The sequence below is a fragment of the Asterias amurensis genome, chromosome 17, assembly GCF_032118995.1.
Source record: "Asterias amurensis chromosome 17, ASM3211899v1".
Lineage (NCBI taxonomy): Eukaryota > Metazoa > Echinodermata > Asteroidea > Forcipulatida > Asteriidae > Asterias > Asterias amurensis.
The window spans coordinates 7329609-7351241 of record NC_092664.1 but is presented as its reverse complement, the minus strand read 5'-3'; the positions used below and the strand labels follow the sequence as shown (position 1 = coordinate 7351241).

At 39.0% G+C, this 21633-nt stretch overlaps 3 protein-coding genes across 9 annotated transcripts in view; 1 reads left to right on the top strand and 2 right to left on the bottom strand.

The window, feature by feature from the left end:
• LOC139949450 (hyalin-like) overlaps positions 1-12381 on the top strand; it is a 29278-nt gene extending 16897 nt beyond the window's left edge. For all 3 annotated transcript variants that reach the window (XM_071947788.1, XM_071947790.1, XM_071947789.1), the window contains exons 12-20: positions 1433-1658; positions 2218-2351; positions 3144-3366; positions 4550-4622; positions 5583-5635; positions 7769-7980; positions 8564-8680; positions 9231-9306; positions 10289-12381. In XM_071947788.1, the coding sequence (XP_071803889.1) occupies positions 1433-1658; positions 2218-2351; positions 3144-3366; positions 4550-4622; positions 5583-5635; positions 7769-7980; positions 8564-8680; positions 9231-9284 (1092 nt within the window). In that variant the 3' untranslated portion in view covers positions 9285-9306; positions 10289-12381. The remainder of the gene's footprint in view (positions 1-1432; positions 1659-2217; positions 2352-3143; positions 3367-4549; positions 4623-5582; positions 5636-7768; positions 7981-8563; positions 8681-9230; positions 9307-10288) is intronic.
• The window catches only part of LOC139949452 (uncharacterized), a 22526-nt gene continuing 9471 nt past the window's right edge, over positions 8579-21633 (bottom strand). For 3 of the 5 annotated variants that reach the window (XM_071947793.1, XM_071947791.1, XM_071947795.1), the window contains exons 3-5: positions 21401-21586; positions 20744-20962; positions 18026-20107 (exon numbers count right to left, since the gene is read on the bottom strand). In XM_071947793.1, the coding sequence (XP_071803894.1) occupies positions 19244-20107; positions 20744-20962; positions 21401-21586 (1269 nt within the window). In that variant the 3' untranslated portion in view covers positions 18026-19243. Of the gene's footprint in view, positions 8701-18025; positions 20108-20743; positions 20963-21400; positions 21587-21633 lie in introns of those variants that run through there. The other 2 variants (XM_071947792.1, XM_071947796.1) reach the window with 2 other exon arrangements.
• Positions 12772-17862, bottom strand: LOC139949454 (cAMP-responsive element-binding protein-like 2). Its single transcript, XM_071947798.1, has 3 exons — positions 17573-17862; positions 15871-16086; positions 12772-14580 (listed from the first exon to the last, which is right to left on the bottom strand). The coding sequence occupies exons 1-3, from the start codon at positions 17627-17629 to the stop codon at positions 14434-14436; spliced, it is 420 nt and encodes a 139-aa protein (XP_071803899.1). The 5' UTR covers positions 17630-17862; the 3' UTR covers positions 12772-14433.

The window sequence follows — 21633 nt, the reverse complement described above, 5'->3', positions numbered from 1 at the left end:
GCGCACTTAAAAGAACCCTGTCCACTTATCGAAATGAGAAGGGGTTTGCCCCAGTGTTTCTGGTTTGATTGGCAGCATATTGTGCAACAGCACCTTGTAGACATAATGTAAAAGGATTAGGCCTCATATTTCAAACGTAGTCCCACATACCTTCAGGAAACACTGTATGTTAAAGTGCCTTGCGCGTTACTGAGTGAAATATGCACGCTATATAAGAAGCCACTATTATTATTAAACCACAAGCTAGACTCACTAGATAGCTAAGTTGCCACTTTGCGTGCACACTTGTTAAAAACTTTTAAACACTTACTTGTATAGCGCTTTTAGGATGCCTTGCGCTTTTTAAGTTGAAAGTATTTTAGCACGTTTCCATTTCAAATGAATTACTTACAAGGTCATCCTAAACTGCATATTGACCAAATTCACCTGACGTCATCATCAGGATAATCTTGGAACCACAATACTGGTGGGCAATGTAACTGTGCGTTATTCAGTGAAGCGTGCATTTTAGGCGACGTGGTGTTTACACATAAACCTATTGACCACCAAAATGGTGAGCGTGGCACAGTTGCCGCTTGTGATGTGCGTGCAATGGGTCAATAGTTAGATGAATCACAAGATCACAGAAGAATGAGAGGGGATCAGTTGCTCTTTGACTTAAAGCCTCTTTTGCGAGCTACCATACTTGATCAGTTGTGTAGAGTGGATCGGCCATCGGGAATCTCATATTTTTATAAACCAATTCCAGGCGCTATAAGCAAGCAAGGCATGCTGTGAGAAAAATTGCGCGGTGAGATTTATCATCCCTGGGAGCGAGGATGGATATTATAGGCGCAGCTTGTTCAGCAGGGTGTTCAGCAGAGTGTGGGTTTGAGTCCTGGTCAGGACACTTGTGTCCCAGAGCAAGACACTTTTAAACTGTTTTTGCTTCTCTCCACCCAGGGGAAAATGGGAGGGCAGAGAGGGTTCTTGTGATTGATAATAGCTTAGTAATAGTAGCGCAAATTTGTTGCACAGGCTGTGTCCTACCCAGGGAGCTGAGATGGTTTACGGAATGAACTAAATGGCCCAGTGACCGGGGGGGGGGGGGGTGATACATGTATGTTGGAGTGCTTTGAGAAGCCCTGCAGTTGTGAAAAGCACAATATTATTATTATTATAGTTATTATTATTTTTGGTGTTGAACAAAGAATTGACTAGAGTGGGATTTGAACCAACGACCTCCAGATTAATGTGCCGGTGCTCTACCAACTGAGCTTTCTTGCCCAGGGTTGGTGGTGTGCCTTGTGGTTGATATTGATTATTGATTATTGTTATTATTTATATTATTATAATTATTATTATTTAATAAACTATTTCAAAAGTCTGGATCATGATGGAACCTAGTGGCACAGCCCTAGTTATAATGTTTTTTTCTCTCTTGAACTAACAGATGGACGAGTTTTTCCGTGAGACTTCAGTTGGGGCCCAGTTTGTTGGAGTCTCTGGTCTCACCCATCAAATCAATGGCCTCAACACAGTAGTGACTTTCCAGCTCTATTTTACTCGCAATGGTCGACATACCTCTAGAGATATCATGAATGCTTTTAACAGCGCCTTATCAACAACAAACTCATTTTCCACTAACAATGTGGTTGTGGCTAACTCGTTCTCTCTGAGTAAGTTATTGTATTGTTTTGTTTTACAAATATAAGGATTAAGATCGAAGGTTCTATTGTCACCACCTACTACTTTCAAATAGTCTCTCTCTCGGATGGCCTTATACAGTTGGGGTCAAGGGGGGAATATGGGTGAGGGTCACTATGGGTAGAGGTTTATCGCTTGAAGAGAGCATTGGAATGGGGGAAGGGGGGCTCATTGTAAGAGGAGAGGGTAGTTGGGAACAGGGAGGTTCATTGTAAGAAGAGAGGGTAGTTGAAATGAGGAGGGGTGTTCCTTGCCAGAAAGGAGGGTAGTTTTTTTTTTTTTTTTTTTTTTTTTGTGGGGGGGGGGGTCATTGCCAGAAGAGAGGGTAGTTGGGGTGGGGGAAGGGGGTCACTCCTAGAGGAGATGTTGGGCAGCTCTCTGATGACGTTTGTAGACCCTTCTTGGAAATCTATCAGTCAGAAAAAGGACACACTAACAATGTTGATCTTGACAGTGTGTTGCTAGACAGGACTCTGTAAAGACTCAAATTCTCCAACTGAATATTAAGATTAATCTCTGTTCTTCATCCAGATGTACGTGAGTTCAAGCTGACTACCAGGCTCATTGGACTGGACGGCGCTGACAACAATCCACCCTTCCTAAATAACTACAATATCCCAGGATCAAATGAGTTTATGGCACTTGCAAACCGATTCGATGATGAGGTATGTTCATGTATCCAGTGATAGGACCGTACAAAGTCATCCCAAATCTGAGTAATTCCTTCACCATCTTTATACTCTCAGTAGCATTTGCCAGTCTTGGCATTAATATAAAAAAAAATGCAAATTAGAGTTATCCAAACAGAATTACCCCTTAGTGTTGACAACAAATCTACATTTTATTTATGATTTGAAGTTGGTATTAAGGAGCTTTCCTGCTAAAGGCTAGGATGGGGCGAGTTCCAATTATGTCGCCCTGAAACAGAAAAAGGATCGGTGTCCCAAGGAACGTTTTGTTCTATTGGATTATTATAGGGGAAATGCACAAGGGGTTTAAAGTTAACAAACTGCAGTTATAGTTATGTGGAATGTTAATGCAGCAACTTGACCAACCATATGAAACCATTGGACTGCACAGGTTGTGTATTAATGGAGGTATTGAAGGGGGCAGAAGTGGGAACACATGTTGGTGTAGACTTGGTTGAAAGCTGATCTGGCCACGCGAATGAGCGTGACGACGCTGTTTTATTACAGAGCTGCACTTGATTAGTTGAAGAAGGGTGCCCTGCCCATTTGCAACAAAGAGCCCCAGAAAATCCCTAGGAAAATATGTTCATGGTCACAAAAATACCACCTGGACAGGGTTTCAAAAGCCCACCCAACATGACAAAACTAGCCACGGTGGCACCACAACGGTTGTCGGTGTCCACTAAATAGTGTTATTTTATCCGCAAGTGATACAACAAAATACAAATTTGACAAGTAATAAGAATAAATTGTTTGTTTCTGAACTAGTTTGATACAGCTTTCCTGGGCAGTTTTAGCTACTTAGTCTCCACTGTGGTTGATATGAGATCCGGTAGCATCATTTCAGACAATATCCTGATGTTTGACGGCGCGTCATCGGCAACGGAAGCGCAGATTGTGAATCAGTTCAACGGAAAGTTGAGTGCAGAGGGAGAATTTAGAACTGGATCTGGACTTTACTTTGACCCAGTTAACAACATAAACAACCAGGGTAAAGTACATTTTACAGTGTTTGGGTACTTTTTGTACGACACAAAACACAATGTCCACAGATTAACATTAAACTAACACGATTGCGCACAGGCTTTATACTCCCCAGCCAGGGAGCTGAGATGATTTAAGGAATGATTTAAGGCTCAGTGACCAGGGGTAATAATGTGAAGCGCTTTGAGACACCCCTCGGGCGTGAAAAGTGCTATATAAAAACAGTCTATTATTATTATTGTTATTATTTAAAGATAATGATGGTAGAAAGCTTCCCTTAAAATATTACTTGCTGAGGTGCTGTAGTTTTTTAAGAAATGAGTAAAACAGTGTCACAAGAAAAATATGTTCTAAAAAAATATTAATTTAGCCAATACAACGTATTACCACGACTCTCCTGAAAACATTGCTCTGTGATTTTCACTTTTTTTTTCTCAATCCACATGCAAATCTGACTTACTAGAAGTCATTTTGCGCCATCTTAGAAAAAAATCATGATGAAAATAAACACAGCTATTAGTAAGCTTTAGCGTGTTTAACTAATTTAAGGATAACTATAGACCTTTCTGTTGCTAAACAAACCGTGCTGGTTAATATTCTTTATCCCCGATGCAAATTTAACATCTCTTATATCGTTGCGGTACCCGCTGCCAAAACATAGGATTCGAACTGCCTCTAGCTACCGGGCAACCTCGGTAGTCTAGTTGGTAAGACACTGCTCTAGAATTGCAAGGGTCATGGGTTCGAATCCCACCCGAGTAACAAGCCTGTGATATTTTTTCAGAGGACTCGGGAAAGTACTGAGTATACAGTGCCATTAATACACATCGGTGTATGGGTAAACAAAACAAAAAAGAATTAATATTCTTTATCCCCTATGCAAATTTAACATCTGTTATATCGCGCTGGTTTAGTTGTTCGAGTGAGTGCGTCACTGCCAATATGCGTTGCTAGCCAGTGGTCAACCACGGTTTTACTAAATGTGTGCACTCGCATGTGCTCTATGTAAGCACAGTGCACAGGACAGTCCAGTGAGAAAATTATTTTGACCTCTGCAAGATTTTCTCACGACATTATGCGCAAAAGGTCAATAAGAGCTACATTATGATTGTTTTTTATTTAGTTGACATAGAAAATTTTGAAAGCTGTAGACTTGACTTTCACATTATATTTTGTGTTGTTTATCTCAGAACTCTGTCCATCTGACGAGTGTTTAAACGGTGGAACATGTACAGTAGATAGCACCTACACAAATGTATGCACGTAAGTAACATTTCAAAATAATATTTCAGGGGCTAGATTATGTGCTGAATAGACAATGTTGTTAATAGCAGCATGAGTGTTTCTTTTCCGACTTGCCCGATTGTGACAACAGGACAAAGGTTTAGAAATGGGTATTAAACAAAATTAATACTTGCTGAAAGGGATTTTACATTGTACAAGGCATGTTTTCAAGAACCGATTGTCACTCTTCGTCATCAGGGTGTGGGTTCAAGTCCTGGTCATGACACTATAATTGCTTTTCTTTACCAAGGGGTATAAATGAGTACCTGCGAGGGTAGAGGTTGATATTGTGTGTTTGAAAAAGCCTTTGGAGTGCCACGTTAACTCAGGCTTTATACGCCTCTCTTAGTATTTATGCATGAAAACGTCACAATCTAACCCAAAACGAGGCTATGGGCGCAGCCACTGCAAGTGGTGGAGGATGTGCGCCCATAGCTTCATTTTGGGTAAGAATTATGACGTCATGCATAAATGTTAAGAGAGGCATATACTGCCCAGAGAGCTGAGAAAGATTGCGGGAATGTTATTGGCCCAAATGACTAGGGCACTAATGTAAAACACATTGCTACATAATTTAAGAACTAGTTATAATTATTGTAAATTGAAACAAAAGCATGATATCACGGTAGGTGCCTGCCTGTGCATGGTACACAACGGAAAGTCTGGGTTGATAAAAACATCAGCCCTTCGCTGCCGGCAAACAATTTAGACAAAAATCAAATTCATTACAGGCTTTCAAAAATGTCTGCCGTAATGCTGCTATAGACGTCATTCAACCAGGTTTAAACTAATCCCAAGTTACCTCTTGGTTATATTTGCAGTTTCTCTTTATGGAATGTTTCAAGAGGTGAATAACTTTGAGCAATCAAGTAATAATGAAGCTGAAATTCACAAATATTTTGTCACTGAAATTGTTTCAATCAATTTCTTTTTTTACAGATGTGTTGCTGGGTTTTCTGGTTCCACTTGTGCGACAGAGGAACCAACTTTTGGTAAATCACATGATTTCTTTGTACTAATTGTTTATTTCATTGGGTCAGTGCAGCATAGGTTATAACTCCACTTTCGTGAAGGCCACTTCAAGGTGTGGGCTACAATTGGGCTGAAACAGGGTTACCCCCTTTACAGTCCATACGGATGTAGGCTTGGGTATCATCAGTCCGAAGCCTGGCCAGTAGAGCAGAAAGCACCTTCTCCCTAATTTTACGTAGCAAGTGTCACGACCGGGATTCAAACCCACCCTCTGCTGATCAAACACCAGAGCTTGAATCCGGTGCTCTTAACCACTCGGCCATGTTTGAGACAAGTCCACTTGCACTTATGACAAAATTGAAACCTTTATAGTTTATTCAGACAGAAACAAAGCACCTTTTGTATATTGCAACTCAATTACACAGAAAATGTGAGCTAAACGACCTTGTCGCACTAACCAAATGATATACACAAGTTAAAAAAATAGGCATGAATGATTTACACTTGGACTCAGAGTCTCCTATTAGAAGGTTTTTATTATTCTTACCTCTGAGTCCAAGTGTAAATTTTACACTTGGACTCAGAGGTAAGAATAATAAACACCTTGGACTCAGAGGTAATAATAATAAACACCTTCTAATAGGAGACTTTTGAGACGCTGGCAGCAGCAGGCATAACGGCCCTTTTTTTGTGGCTCTGAGCGTGCGCATAGGTCTGAGCACGCGCAATACTGTTAAAGAGGACCGTCTAAAGGTATTCCATTGTTGTTTGCCACAGTTTTGTTTTACTGGTAGGAACCACTGCTTATGATTGGCCTCACACTCCAACAAAACATGGCATACCTTGAACCTGATTGGCTGACCAATCCAAACTTTGATTGGCCGAAGTTTATGCATATTTAGTGCCTGAAATGAGTAATGTTGCATAGAGTTTGGGTGAAAGTTACATTACACGTGCACCCAAATTGTACCTTGCCATGTACATGTATAAAGGATTATATCAGACAAATTTCATAACAGCTAATAACCAAGTAATGAAAGTGTCAAACTTACCAATTACAGTGAAGCGGGAGCCAAAACACCATTTTAAAGACTCTGGATTGTGTTTTTTTACTTTCTTGCCGCTCATCCTTTGTCTTGCATTCCTATGAAGTAAATTAAGTATAGTTGAAAAGATTGAAACGTATACTTCAATCAATCTATCAATTCATCAAAATCATTTGCAATGTACAAGAGTTGTTTAGACAATCGGTTCTTTCCAGAACCATCAGGGCCCAATTTCATGGCTCTGCTTACCATAAACATAGAATCTGCTCAAATGGAAACGGGGAACTCTGTGCTTACTTCAAGCGTATTTCACTGGTTAGCAGGGAGTTTCTGCTTAAGAGCTTATATGCATAGTCATCGTTCAGAAGGCATTCAGAAGACAACAGAGATTTTGAAGTGACATCTTAAAGTAGGATTTGAAATTTTGCATGGTTGAAATGCGGTATAGTAAGGTTTGGGATAACACCATGTAATAATAATCTCTGAATGAGTTGGGGTGGTTCTTCTGGAGAAAGAAGACGGTTCTTTTCAGAACCACCCAAACTCTTTTAGAGATTATCATAACACGGTGTTACCGCAAACCTTACTATAGACCCATTGCATATGACGTCCCAATCTCAAAAAGGAGGCAGATCATTGGCGGTAGCTGTTCTCTGTGTGTAAAAACATGTGCGTGACATTAGCGTACCTGTAGCATTTCGCGTTGCGCAAGGGGGAGCTATTGACTTCTTACACAATACAGAGCACGCCTCTGAACAGTGCTCGTAACTTTGGGTGTCAAGTCTCTTTTGTGCATCTTTGTATATGATTTTAAAACTCAAAGTGACACCCAGGATAGGCACATGTGAGTACGCTGGCATATTGCAAGGGGTCTATATGACCGTGGCCCAATTTCTTGGCTCTGCTTAATACGGTGAGCAAAGAATTGGTGCTTACGATGCAGGAAATTCCGCCCTTACATCAAGTGTATTTCACAGGTTAGCAGGGACCTTTTGCTTGTGCGCTTGCATACTCAATGTTACGAGGCAAACTGCACGTATTGCAAGGGGTCTACCGGTATATGACATCTTATACTAACCAATAGTTTGTCTGATTTTGATTTCTCAGAGCTGACTCCGCTGGCCATAGCACTCATCGCTGGGGGCGGTGGCCTTCTTCTTCTATTCCTCCTCATTATTTTCATCTGTTGCTGTGTTTACTGTTTGCAAACGCCATTACACCCAGTGGACCAGTATCCAATGAAGAGGCCATTCCATACTTTTGAAGATGAGGGAAGCGTTGCTTCATCTATGGATGTTTTTATGTTGCCTAGGCAGAGGGTGAGTAAAGAAAAAGCACTCTTTACAGTTGGGCCAAAAAAACAAAACATGTTTAGCATCCTAGACGACTTGTGGACAAGTCGTTAAATGTCTTTCGCGGGGATAGCGTTCCGACTCTCCCTGCGATTCCCATGGTATTCTACTACTGCTGTCATGACTATACGGTGGAGAAGAAGTTGGCAACCAGCAGTTCGCACGAGAGCAGTGTACTCGCCATAGCACCGCCACAACTTGACCATCTCACCGCAATGGACCATTAAGGACTTGTCCACAAGTCTCGCATCCAGGCATTTTGAAAAACAGGAGGAGGGCCTTCTTTTTTTTCAGACAACCGGCAGGGCTTTTTTGTTCATAAAATTGTTTTTCTCATTGGTGATGGTCAGAATGAATTTTGAAGAAAACCCCCCCCCCTTTTTTTTTTTTTATAAAAAGAGGTGGCCTCTAAAAAGGAAGAGGGCGGGGACACTAATCATGGGCTTTTTTGTTCAAAAAATATTTTTCTTGTTGGAGAACGTTAGAATGAATCCTTTTCTAAAGAAAAAAAACAATCCCACTTTTTTGTTTTACTTACTTGTTGCTGTAGGAGCGTTCTTATCTGCCTGCATTGCCTCCACCAGAACCTCCTACACTGCATCTTGAGAGAGAGAGGTACCCGTCAGCTGGGCCATCGTTCTCCCCAGATGGAGAGGTTTACGTCACGGTAAGATCGGCCAGAATTCCCTGTTAACCAAAAGTACTATTCATTATGATAATCTGCATTGTGAGATATGTTATAATGGCCTCTGTTGAGTAAAAGTGGTGTCAAAGCCATGTGTTTTTGTGGATGGCATCCATCTTATTTGTTGTGAAGTAAATAAAAGGTTAAAGGTTAAATGCCTTGGATTGGTCAAGTTGGTCTTTGAAAAGCATTTGTTCATCGTTTGTAAAAATGCATTTGATTAGAAAGATATTTTGAAAGTAGAATATAATGATCCACAAAAATTTGCCTTGAAGTTGCGTGGTTTTCCTTTTACTTTGCGAACTAACACGGTCGGCCATTTATGGGAGTCAAATTTTTGACTCCCACAAAGGTTTCCAAAATAATTAATGTAGCCTTAAGCTGGAGCCAAAGCCCATGCCATGCTTTCAAACATTTCATAGGTTCTAGATACATGTATAGATAGATACTGAAGAAGACAAATTCATTCGAGTATCGTTCACTTTGAAAAACTAATCTTCTAAATCATAATCATTGAACTCTGATTTTGCAGGGACCAAACCAGGTGGCCATCCGACCCAGCAGCAAACGCTACAGTTTTTACTAGGAAGTTAAAACTCCATCAAACGGTAATTAAATAATTTAATAATAATAATTATTTATTCATTTATATTGCGCCCATTCCATAAAATGTACACAAGCGCATAACAAAATAATTATAAAAATATAAAAATTTTACAACAGGAAAATATACAGCAATCCAAACAAATGAAACTACAAGGACCCTACAAAACAATCCGTAGAATAAAAATTGCAAAACATTAAGACATTTAAATTGTCAGATAATGTTACAAAGATATCCAGGCCTGTATGCTTTGTTTTTGCAAGGGCAAAGGCACCAAGGCATTTTCTTCTTAGTAAAGGGCACCCCATAGGAAGTTGTAAATTTCTACTAAGAGCATTTTAAGGGTACCAAGGCAATGACCAGGGGCATGGAGGCAATCACCTTCGTTGTCTCCTTGATATAAATAATAATAATATCCTGTTTTTATATAGTGCTTTCAGCCGAAGGGGTGTCTCAAAGCGCTTCGGACAATATTACCCCTGGTCACTGGGTCTTATCATTCCTTAAACCATCTCGGCTCCCTGCGGGAGTATACAGCCTGTGCGGAATGCATAACATTATGCGCTACTTAGCTAAATCAATCACAAGAACCATCTCTGCCCTCACAGGTACCCATTTACCCCTGGGTGGAGAGAAGCAATTATAGTGAAGTGTCTTGCTCAGGGACACAAGTGTCACAACCGGGATTCAAACCCACTCTCTGCTGAACAGAAGCATCAGAGCTTGAGTTCGGTGCTTATTATCCACTCAGCCGTGACACCCCACTCCTTGAAGTATCAGGCCTGGATATCTTTCCCCTTAAAACTTACATTTCTTTTTAAACAGTGAAAGCAACTTGATTTATAATAATAATAAACATCTCATGAGGTACAAACATTTGTAGAAATGATTTTAAAAATCAAGTAAGAATCTTCAGCATATTATTTTTGTCTAATCTTGACTTATTACAAACTCTGACTGACTATTATATTTCTTCTTTGTTACAGATATGTTCCAAGACCGTTTTCTTAGGATCTTATAGCTATTATGGTGATGGGTAGTAAAAAGGATCAGAAGTTTACTGAAATAAATAAAAGCTGGTTACAATTCTTAGTTTCTTATCCCTAGCAAACGTATTTTTAAGGTACACATTTGGTAATTACTCAAAACAAATATTAACTTAAAAACTGACTTGGTAACTAGCATTGGAGAGCTGATGATAGTATAAAAAACATTGTGGGAAACGACTCCCTCTGAAGTAACATAGTTTTTGAGAAAGAGGTGATTTCTCACTTTAAAATAATAAAAGACTTCTAGCTAGAAGTCTTTTATTCCTATCTGAAAGCACACAAATATGTCCAACAAGGGTGTTTTGCTTTCATCATTTTCTCCCAACTCCGATAACCAATTGAGCTAAAATTTTCACATGTTTGTTGTTTTATGCATATGTTGAGATACATTTAAGTGAGAACACTGGTCTTTGACAATTACCAATAGTGTACCTTCCCTTTAAAGTGTTAGTGTTAATAAATTAAGTTCTCAAACCATTTCAGCTCCCTGTGGAGTATAAAGCCTGTGCTGCCAAGTAAGTAGCACACCAAGCTAATCAATCACAAGAACCATCTCTGCCCTCACAGGTACCCATTTTACCTCAAGGTGAAGGAATTATAGTGGCCTTGCTCAAGAACACAAGTGTCATGACTGGGATTCGAACCCACACTCAAATGGCACAACCATGACAAGCCATAAATGGTAATGATACAAAGTTGAAGCTTTTTAGTCTGTCGTCATTTGTTTCGTCACCTAGAAAAACAGTACAAATGTTTCTGAGAAATATTTGTTTGAAAACCTGTTTACCCAAAGTTTGTTTTCTCAAAATTAAATATGGTACATCCACACAATCACTGACAAAACAAAAATGGTTTATTTTTTCTCTAAAACATCAGTTATTTAATGAAATTTTCATCAGATTGTTGTGTGTAATTGGAAAATTAGATTTGAGAACACTGAATATATTATGCCTCATAGTCTTAACAAAAACTCTTGACATGACCTGAAAGTCGGCACTATGTGCTCTGAACTAAGGCAGCATTGTATTCATTTACGACAGTAGAATAAGAATTTATGATTTTTGTTTTGTAGAGTTAAGTATTTTGAAGTTGATAAAGTCAGCAGTTACTGTTAATTGTATTTACTTGACTCAGGATAGTGGCAGTTGGTATGGCTAAGGGAATGGAAACTATCTTTATCTTAAAATTGGTGGGATCATGTTTTGTTGGATTTGTGCTTTTAAATGTTTAAAGTCACACACTGCTGTCGTCATGCTCGGACTTAAAAGATACAAGAATTTTCGAAAAATGAGTTATGTAATATGAAATAATCAACATTTAAATCAAGGCCCAGTTAGTTTTATAGCCTGCTAAAAGCACAAAAAAGTAGCTAAGCACAATACAATGATGCTAACCAGAACATGGTTACCAGCCAAAAGACAAGTTCACATGAAGCATATGTGACTGGTATCCTGCTGATTTCTGCTAAGCAAAAATTTTTAAGTAATGATAATGTTATGCTTATAAATATAAAATAAGAATGGATGTAGCATATTACCATCCTAGAAAACGATAGATAAAAAACTTGGGGTTCTTTCAACTGAGTTGGAAGAACTCCAAACTGGATTTGGAAAATGCCGCGGTTTGCAAAACCACCCCTTTTAAAAGGTGGTGGCGTATATCTCAACCTGGTTCTTGTCAGCCCCTACACATTCACATGGGCTCAACTTCATAGAGCTGCTTAAACACAAAAAGCTTCGCTAACCAGAATAAGGATAGTAGCCAAAATACCACCCAGGACTGTTATCATGCGTACATTTGCTTAGCAGATAACCATTGGAAAGTTCTCACATCTTACCAGTACCTATTTGTAGTTTAAAAGTACAAGACACCTGTTGAGACGCCTATCAAGAAAACTCCAAGTACACTAAGCTCTTTTGTATGTATTCCACATTTATTTTGTCATTTAAAACTCACTGTTATCTTTCAAATGTACTCCCACGCTTTAAAAATGCAGAAGATGCTTGCATAAATAAAATATAGGAAAAATATTGTTTCTTTATTTGATAATTTTTTATAAACTATACAATGTTGTTAGTGCTCAATGGGGCATGGTATAATCCCCACCTCCCATTGTGTCTTCAGAATACCAACCTCCCATTCGTTAGATGAAATTGGTGTGTAAACTATGGGAACAATGGTAGGGGTACCCTTCGCCCCGTATCAGGCATAGTATATTACAATGATACATAAATATGTTTAAAATTTATATTCATCTATAATTTGATGGTTAAATAGACAACTTTTGGGTTTACACACTATTGTTGCCCTGGACTCATTTAAAAAGCTGTTAATGCTGGACCATTATATCCATTTGGTGGTGACAGTTATGCATTAACTGCTTCTTGTTTTGCATTTATAACAAGATATCACTTTTTATCCCCCAAAATTTCAAACCGAGTAACGCTTCTCAGATTATGTATCCAATGGGAGACTTTGGGACACTAGGTGGCAGCAGACTTACCCGGTAAATTTCCATTGTGTACGTAGTCCTGGGCGTGCGCACATGACCGAGAACAATGGATTTTACCTGGTAAGTCTGCTGCCACCAAGCGTCCCAATCATTCCTCCAGCATGGAAATAACTGCTTCCAGATTTTCACCAATATCTCAAAAACACTGCCACCTTTTGAAATGGAAGTTTTCACAAGTTAGATTTTAGAAAATCAAATACAGGTGTACACTAACATAGAATTGAAAACAAACACAGGGTTACTATTACAATAACATATACAATCGCTTTAAGACCAACCTAGTACGTGTGCACATTTTTCAAATGTCAAGTACGTAACAACAAAGGAAACTGACGGCGTAAATTTGAAATAATTTACATGCGCGGGATTTGAACCTGCGACCTCTTGATTATTGTGCTCTACCAGCTTTGCTACAAAACGAGCCTTAATGTTGATTGATGGTCTCCCATAGAGTTATATCAGGAACTAGAGGGTGCACTGGTGACGCTTCTTGCACAAACGCGACGGGACCGCAAGAGACACGCGCGCGCCAATCTGTACACGAGTTGAATAGTAAGTACACGTTGGAGTTTGTGTTTATTGACCACTACGCCATGCTGTTTTGTCAACTACAAAATGGCCGCACAAACACACGCTGTGCGATGCCCGTTTTGTCAACTTAGAAAAAGGCCGCCTGTGCACATACCAGGTCACGTATATAGGCCAGTGCGCCCTCTAGTTCTTATATATAACTCTATGTGGTCTCCCTTGTTTGTTGTTTGGGGTGCCACTCGGAACAAAACAAATCAATCAAATTGTTTTAACAATTGATTTAGGGGGAACCAGCATTTTGATATCACATTTCTCTCTCAATATGACTTAAAATTGATAAACTATCTGTCAAATTCTTACAATATTAAAACATACCCGTTACAACTTTACATATTTACTATGTACACAACAACAGTATAAACCTCCGGTGGAATTGAAAGTAACTTATAATCCATAGATTTATACAATACAACAGTCCGCACAAAGTACGCCACCTTGGCGATTCTCTGCCTCTCATCCACACAACTAAATAGAAATAAATAACAATCTCAACATAATCCCAAGAACCCGCCGACGTTGAACCACAGCTGGGTTTTCAAAATATTGAAGCCCTTTTCAGGTCTCTATTCCCCTGGGTTGCCCCTGTAGAATAACAGTCAACCTTTTCACAATATGATCGCTTTACCCCCGGTCTGCCCTGGCAATTGAGCATACCCCCCTGGGAATAGCCACCTCTGCTCCAGGGTCAGCTGTAAAACCCCGGGGGTATTCTTGAAATGTGCAGCCGGAACCCCGTGGAATCGGGATAGGCCTGCATGTACATTGTAACCACAGGGTAAGAAAAGTTCCTGGGCCTCCCAAGGGCTGTATTCTACAGGAATAAAAGATACAGTGTGAAAGGGGATTAAGAATTCAGATTAGCTGTTGTCAATATCACCATAGTGATCTGTATTATGACATCACACGACATTTAGCAACTAAGATTGATACACCAATCATAGCTCTTAGAAAACAAGCACAGACTTTCAGTTTGTTCTCCTCACATCTCCGGAATATTTTTCTTGACACTCACTGATGGAGACATGCTGTCTGTTTCTGTAGTGTCGCCTGTTTCGGTCATTTGTAAGGTCTCGAAGACTTCAGGTGGGATGGTTCCTTGGTCGATTTTCTTACACCACTGTTTGTACTGTGTAAAGAGAACAAAATCAACTTTATTTTAGTCCAAGTTTAGAAATCAAAAATTCCTACCAACAACTTGGGTCAAGTTTCATAAAGCAGTAATAACCATAAAAGCAGCAAGTGGCTAAAAAAGTAACAAAATGCCCCCAGAGCAACAAATGGCCACAAGGTTTGACCTACTTCCACTCAACTAAAAAGGTCAAAGTAAAGGTCATGTCTTAGGTCACGTCTTAAAATGACATAACTTTGTAAAATTCTGTTTCCCCTTTACAAAATGGGGACTGGAATTCATCCTCAAAATCTCCCCTTTTCCAGGATGATTATGTAATCTCAGATTCCAGACCTTTATCCTTTTGTGAATACAAATGAGGATTACAAGACTGGTGTTGGGCTTCCACTATTTAGTAGCAATTATTATTGTGCAAGGGCTCAATGGAAGGTAGTTCTGAGTGGTCTGAGATTTCAGCATACCGTGGTTTTGTGATTCACAGTTTACTCATATTTTCTCAAAAGAGAACAAACCCCTGTGCTTATTATCAGGACCTTTGTTGTCAAGGTTTCAATATTTCAATGATATTCTCAAAGAAAAATTATTATACAAACAAGTTTTGACAAACAACTCAGTTAAAAAAGGCAGTGGACACTATTGGTAATTACTCAAAATAATTATTAGCATAAAAATTTACTTGGTAATGAGTAATGGGGAGAGGTTGATGGTATAAAACATTGTGAGAAACGGCTCCCTCTGAAGTTACATAGTTTTCGAGAAAGAAGTATTTTTCAACGAATTTGATTTCGAGACCTCAAGTTTAGAATTTGAGGTCTCGAAATCAACCATCTAAAAGCACACAACTTCGTGTGACAATGTTTTTTCTTTCATTATCATCTCGCAACTTCGATGACTAATTGAGCTCAAATTTTCACAGGTTTGTTATTTTATGTATATGTTGAGATATACACCAAGTGAGAAGACTGGTCTTTGACAATTACCAATAGTGTCCACTGTCTTTAAAGAGGCATGGTGAAGATTTTTTAATATCAAAGTGGAGCGTCAACTGCTCAATGAAATTGAGGCCCTAGGAAAGCTGTTTGACACAGCCAAATTGAAGAGGTTTCAATATTCCAATGATATTCTCAAAGAAAAATTATTCCAAAAGTTTTGACAAACAACTCAGTTAAAGAGGCATGGTAAAGATTTTTTAATATCAAAGTGGAGCGTCAATTGCTCAATGAAATTGAGGCACTAGGAAAGCTGTTTGACACAGCCAAATGAAGAGGTACACAAAGTTATTCATACCATATCAAGCTCTTGTCTCAAAGCACAGATTGAACTCTCCTTATTTGCCACCATCTCTTCCAGTAGTTGGTATTTTTGCTTCTTACGTGCCCGGCAGTCTCTAGCGCTTTGACGACTTCTCTCTAACTTTGCATTCTGGTCGATCTTAGATGGCTTGCGTCCTCTCTTTCCACCGCCTTTTCTTACTTTCCCTGATAAAACTGTCAGGATTTTGGGCTGTCAATAAAATTGTAAGTATTCAAATTACATACAAATTCAGAGAATATTCTTCAAATATTTTAAAGGCAGTGGACACTATTGGTAATTACTCAAAATAATTATTGGCATAAAACCTCACTTGGTAACGAGTAATGGGGAGAGGTTGATGGCATAAAACATTGTGAGAAACAGCTCCCTCTGAAGTGACCTAGTTTTGTAGAAAGAAGTAATTTTCTACGAATTTGATTTCGAGACCTCAAGTTTAGAACTTGAGGTCTCGAAATCAAGCATCTGAAAGCACACAACTTTGTGTTACAAGGGTGTTTTTTCTTTTATAGTTATCTCGCAACTTCGACGACCGATCGCGCTCAAATTTTCACAGGTTTGTTATTTTATACATATGTTGAGATACACCAAGTGAGAAGACTGGTCTTTGACAAATACCAATAGTGTCCACTGCCTTTAAAGGCAATGGACACTATTGGTAATTACTCAAAATAATTATTAGAATAAAACCTTTCTCAGTGACGAGTAATGGGGAGAGGTTGATGGTATAAAACAATGTGCGAAACGGCTCCCTCTGAAGTTTCATAGTTTTCGAGAAAGAAGTAATTTTCCACGAATTTGATTTCGAGACCTCAGGTTTAGAACTCGAGGTCTCGAAATCAACCATCTAAACGCACACAACTTCCTGTGACAAGGGTGTTTTTTTTCTTTCATTATTACCTCGCAAGTTTGATGACCGATTGAGCTCAAATTTTCACAGGTTTGTTATTTTATGCATATGTTGAGATACACCAACTGTGAAGGCCAGTCTTTGACAATTACCAATAGTGTCCACTGTCTTTAAGAAAAACATTTTTACTTACTACAGCGTAAAACATAAAATAAAAAATTAATATTAATTGTAGTTGCGATAACGTAACCCTCCTCCAGATGGAAAGCAACAGCCATCGGGAGGAGGGTTACCTTTTTCTCAACAGCCGTCGGGAGGAGCCGGGTTGCTATATCACAACAATTTTAATTGTATCACTATCAATTCATTTCAATCATTCAATTCAAGACTCGAAAGTTCTTCAAAAAAGCAAAAAAATCAAAATCAAAGTGTTCTCATCAATAGGTCTTATTCTGGAAAAGTTTCTGTATGGCACCACCACTTTTTATTCGATACGAAATAATATAGCATCTAATTTACCTCACTCCTCAATGAGATATCCCTTTTTGTAAAAATAACTGAAAAGTGGTGGCGCCATACGGAAAGTTATCCCTTATTTTAGGTCCTCGTTCTAATTTAAAATAAATACTAAGAAAACCACTTTTCCTAGGATACGAACAAATGTAAGGCATTAAGGTGAAAAAGGGGAAATCCGGAAGTAACCCCCCCCCCCCCCCCAATCAAATTAAAAACATTCATTCCATTTCCAAACGAAAAACACGACCGAGACAAACAGGTGAAATGACATGACATGTCACAAGAGTCAAGAGTAAAAACATAACACCTTACCTTTTTCGTATCTTCTGGCAGTTCCTGATCATTTTGCCTTGTGGTAGGTTTCGTCATTTTAATGCAATTTGGTTAACGCGAAAACAACAAAATCTTTCTCACCAGTCGATCACTCCATCACTACTCCGTGTTTACGTTTTGGTTTTAACTTTATCTATTGCCCAATTGGTGATCATTCCAAATTAAAAATGTGTACGTCCCAACTTGACTATACGCCCAACTTGAGTAATGTGCCTCATAGTATAAACTCGAGTTGGAATCACCCAACTGTGGTTGGGATAGTTACTCAAGTTGGGCAATTACTTGTTCCGCGTGACCGATGATACATCACTGCTGGTACCCGGACATCTAGAATGCCCTTTTCAACACATTACTAAACACTAACAAATTAACTTGCCGTTTACCAGCTTTATTTGACAACATTTATTTGTGCCAATGGAGGGCGCTATTGAAATTTAATACTGCCGTCGTCTGCTCTTCAAAGTTGTAAAGAAATACTTCAAAAACACTGCTTGGCATAACTTGAGCAACTCCTCTGAAACTCTTTATATTTGCCAACTAAATTTGTTGTAGGAATGAACGAACATTGCTCTTAAGTTGGGATAAATGGTGACAGGATTCATTCAGGCTTGATGTATTGTTCAGGCATATATTTCTACCCAATAAAAACAAGTCAGGTTTATGCAGTCACTAACTTTTCATTTGTTATATTCTATAAATTAGGCAAAACAATACAACTTTGCTTAATAGATTGGGACACTTCTTTAAAAAAATCATGGCCGTAGAAGAATAGAAGAACAGAAAAGGAATATATTGACAACAAACCCTTTATTTTTAACTATTTGTTTAGCTCCCAAGAGTTGAGAGTTACTTCTTGATCTCAATTAGTTTGTGTGACAATATTATTCAGACATGAATAAATTTGTTCCAACCATTGAATGTTTTTGCGTTGTGACTGTAATATTTCATAATGGTCATTACTTTAATTCCATCATATTCAGAATGCACTTTCTTCTATTTTGTTCTATGCGTATCACAGTCCCTAAAGCGTGGAACAATAATGTAATTTTGAAAAAATTACCTTTTCTAAAACTATATTACTTCAAAGGGTGTCACCTCAAACAAGGATTCAAAATGTCAGCAACTCCATCCACAGTGCTTTACCGAGTAAATTTTGAGGGTTATTAATTTTTGGAGTAATTACAAAAGGCATACTCTCCCAGACAAGCCCTGTTGAAATATTCTGCGCCTCAGAATAGGGTCTTGTCATGTACACTAGATAGATGGCCCGTTATAAATAAGGAAGGGTAGTGACGAGTTCTTTAACGTCCGCTTAAAGCCGGCAGGGTCGTTGCCGTCTGATAAAGGCCCGAGCCGAAGGCGAGGGCTTTTATCGCACAGCAATGATCCTGCAAGGTTTTAAACGGACGTTAAAGCCTTTGTTAGACGCCAGTCTCTGTTGCACTGCATTGATGTGTTGTATGCATCAGAGTCCAACCATAGCAGCAGTACACCATAGCAACAGCCAATTAATCGGCACCAGCCTCATCAATTCCTTAACATAACATTATTGTCATCACACAAGGAAACAAGTGTCATCACCAGAATTATCAATCTATGTAAACTGAGCCACATGTAAACTCACAATATTTCCAGATTCTTGGGTTAACATCACCACTCGTCACCAAAATCCAACAGATTTTCATCCTGTATCGAGAAAATGGCCATATTCGCTCCTTGATTTTGATTCTTCTCTGTCACATCTCCTGCAGTGTAACTTCCCAGCGGTTTAACTTCAATACTGGTTGCTTGTCTTGCCAAACCATCAGGATAAGTATGAGGTTTGCCTTGATTTTCAGTTAGTTGTCCACTGTATGGAAATTGGAGTCCACAACTTGTATCATTGTAGTGGTGTTGTAGGGAATTGTTAACGTTTGGCACATCTCTGCTCCAGGTTTGGGTCCTAGTGGTGGAGCTTTGGAAATCACTGCCTTCCTCCTCCTCCTCCTCCCCCTCCTCCTCATCTTGAAGAAACTGCCCCCACTTACTGCTAGTCTCTGGCTTGGCTTTAATTGTTGCCTTTTTTGTTTCTCTACAAGTTGTACTTGTCTGTTTTGGTTTGTATCTGAAGTTGACAGCCGAAGCTTTTGGCATATTGCTCCAGGTTGGAGTCATGTTGGAAGAGTTTTGGAAATCACCGTCTTCCTCCTCCTCCTCCTCCTCATCTTGAAGAAACTGCCCCCACTTGCTGCTAGTCTCCGGTTTGGGTTTAGCTGTCACCTTTTTTATTTCTCCACAAGTCATACTTGGATTCCGTGTTGGTTTTATTCTGAAGTCACCAGCTGAAGCTCCGGATTCTTCAGTAAATTTTACACCATCAATAATTTTGGAAGTATCATGGGATGCCTTTGCAACTTGGAAATGTGGATAAGGAACTCTAGGAAGGACATTTTCCTCATTGTTAACGTCACTCGGTTTTACATTTCTGAAAGATGTATTTCTATTTTGCTGACCGTTAGGGTACTCAGGCGTGTCCTAAAAATAACAACAATAAGATGACCATCACCTCAAGCCAAAAATAAGGTAATAGGGAAACAGAAAACAAACAAAACATTAGCCTTTATATTAATCTGATGTGTTGTCTTCTACTCTTAACCATGGAAGTGCCTGGTTTATGTTTGGCAAGGAAACATCTTAAATGCGCTCTCGGAAAGAGGTGAGGGGGCATTTCAAGGCAGATTCCACAATAACACCTTTATTGTCAAGATAAAAAAGAAATGCACCAGGCTACCAGCGATGGTACTGCTCCGAAATTGTTTCTGTTACAAGGAACCGTTCTCTGTAAGCCAGTCAAAAACAAATTGGCGGATACACACATTATCCAAAGTGAATTGTAAAGGCCACTACGTCAACGAGCGATTGTGATTGTATTTGCGATTTCTGTTTAAAGATGAGTGACCACATTTCATACAAACGTTTCTCAACAAAAATTATAACCAAAGCTAACCATTTCCTTCCTGAATATTATACTTAAGTTGGGTTTTGAAAAGTTTCCCCAAAATGACACCAAAGTTCATTCAATGGGAGTTGCTACTATTTCTTTTGATTAAAGTTCATTAATAATCATCAACATAATAAATTTCCTAACAGAGAAGTTGAGATTATTCATACCTGATCCAAATCTCTTTTCCTCTTTCTTCCGCTGTCCCATCCACCGTTCTTCCTCCCACCTCTTCTTTGCCTTTCTGGCCTGCTTAGTGTAACCTCAATATTGTCAAGATAAGGGTGTTGGGAAGCATCTTGGAAGGAGTTCCCAGGCGTTTCGTCATCTTCCACTTCTTCCTCATCATTCATGAATGTTTTCCATTTAGATGTTCCCTTTTCAACCTGCTGATAAAAAAATAATAATCAGATTCACCCTGTCAGTTTTGTAAATGGATACCCCGCCTAAATACTTTAGATTATCATTATTATGGTAACCACTGCACATGTGTAAAAAGAGGGGAAAAGATCAAATGAAATCTGAAGAACAAAGCACTTACAGTAAAGCAATGTTTTTATGTGAGAGATTGGTTGTTGACAGCTTGGTGTTTCTATCCCCTTGTGGGAGTTTGCCGAGTTCCCTTGATGGGAAAATCATCTAAAGAAACAAAGAAACAAAGAAACAAAGAAACAAAGAAACAAAGAAACAAAGAAACAAAGAAACAAAGAAACAAACAAACAAACAAACAAACAAACAAACAAGCAAGCAAGTGTCATGACGGGAACTTCAACCAACACTCTGATGATCAGAAGGTTGTATCTGACCTTACCGTTTACTACACTTACCTTTGGTTTTTCAAAATATGGTCCTTCTTGCGACACTCTTGGTTCTTCATCTCTATGGACACAATTTGGGATAACACTTTGGTCGTATGATCCAGGACCTCCAGGTGTATCGTGACTCTCACCAGCAGTCATGTTGAGTTTCTGAACATGTCGTCTGCAATCAGACCCAGTGCCTCGTCCATACTCCTGAAACGAGTAATACACATGAGAAAGGTTTCTATTTATGCCCAAAT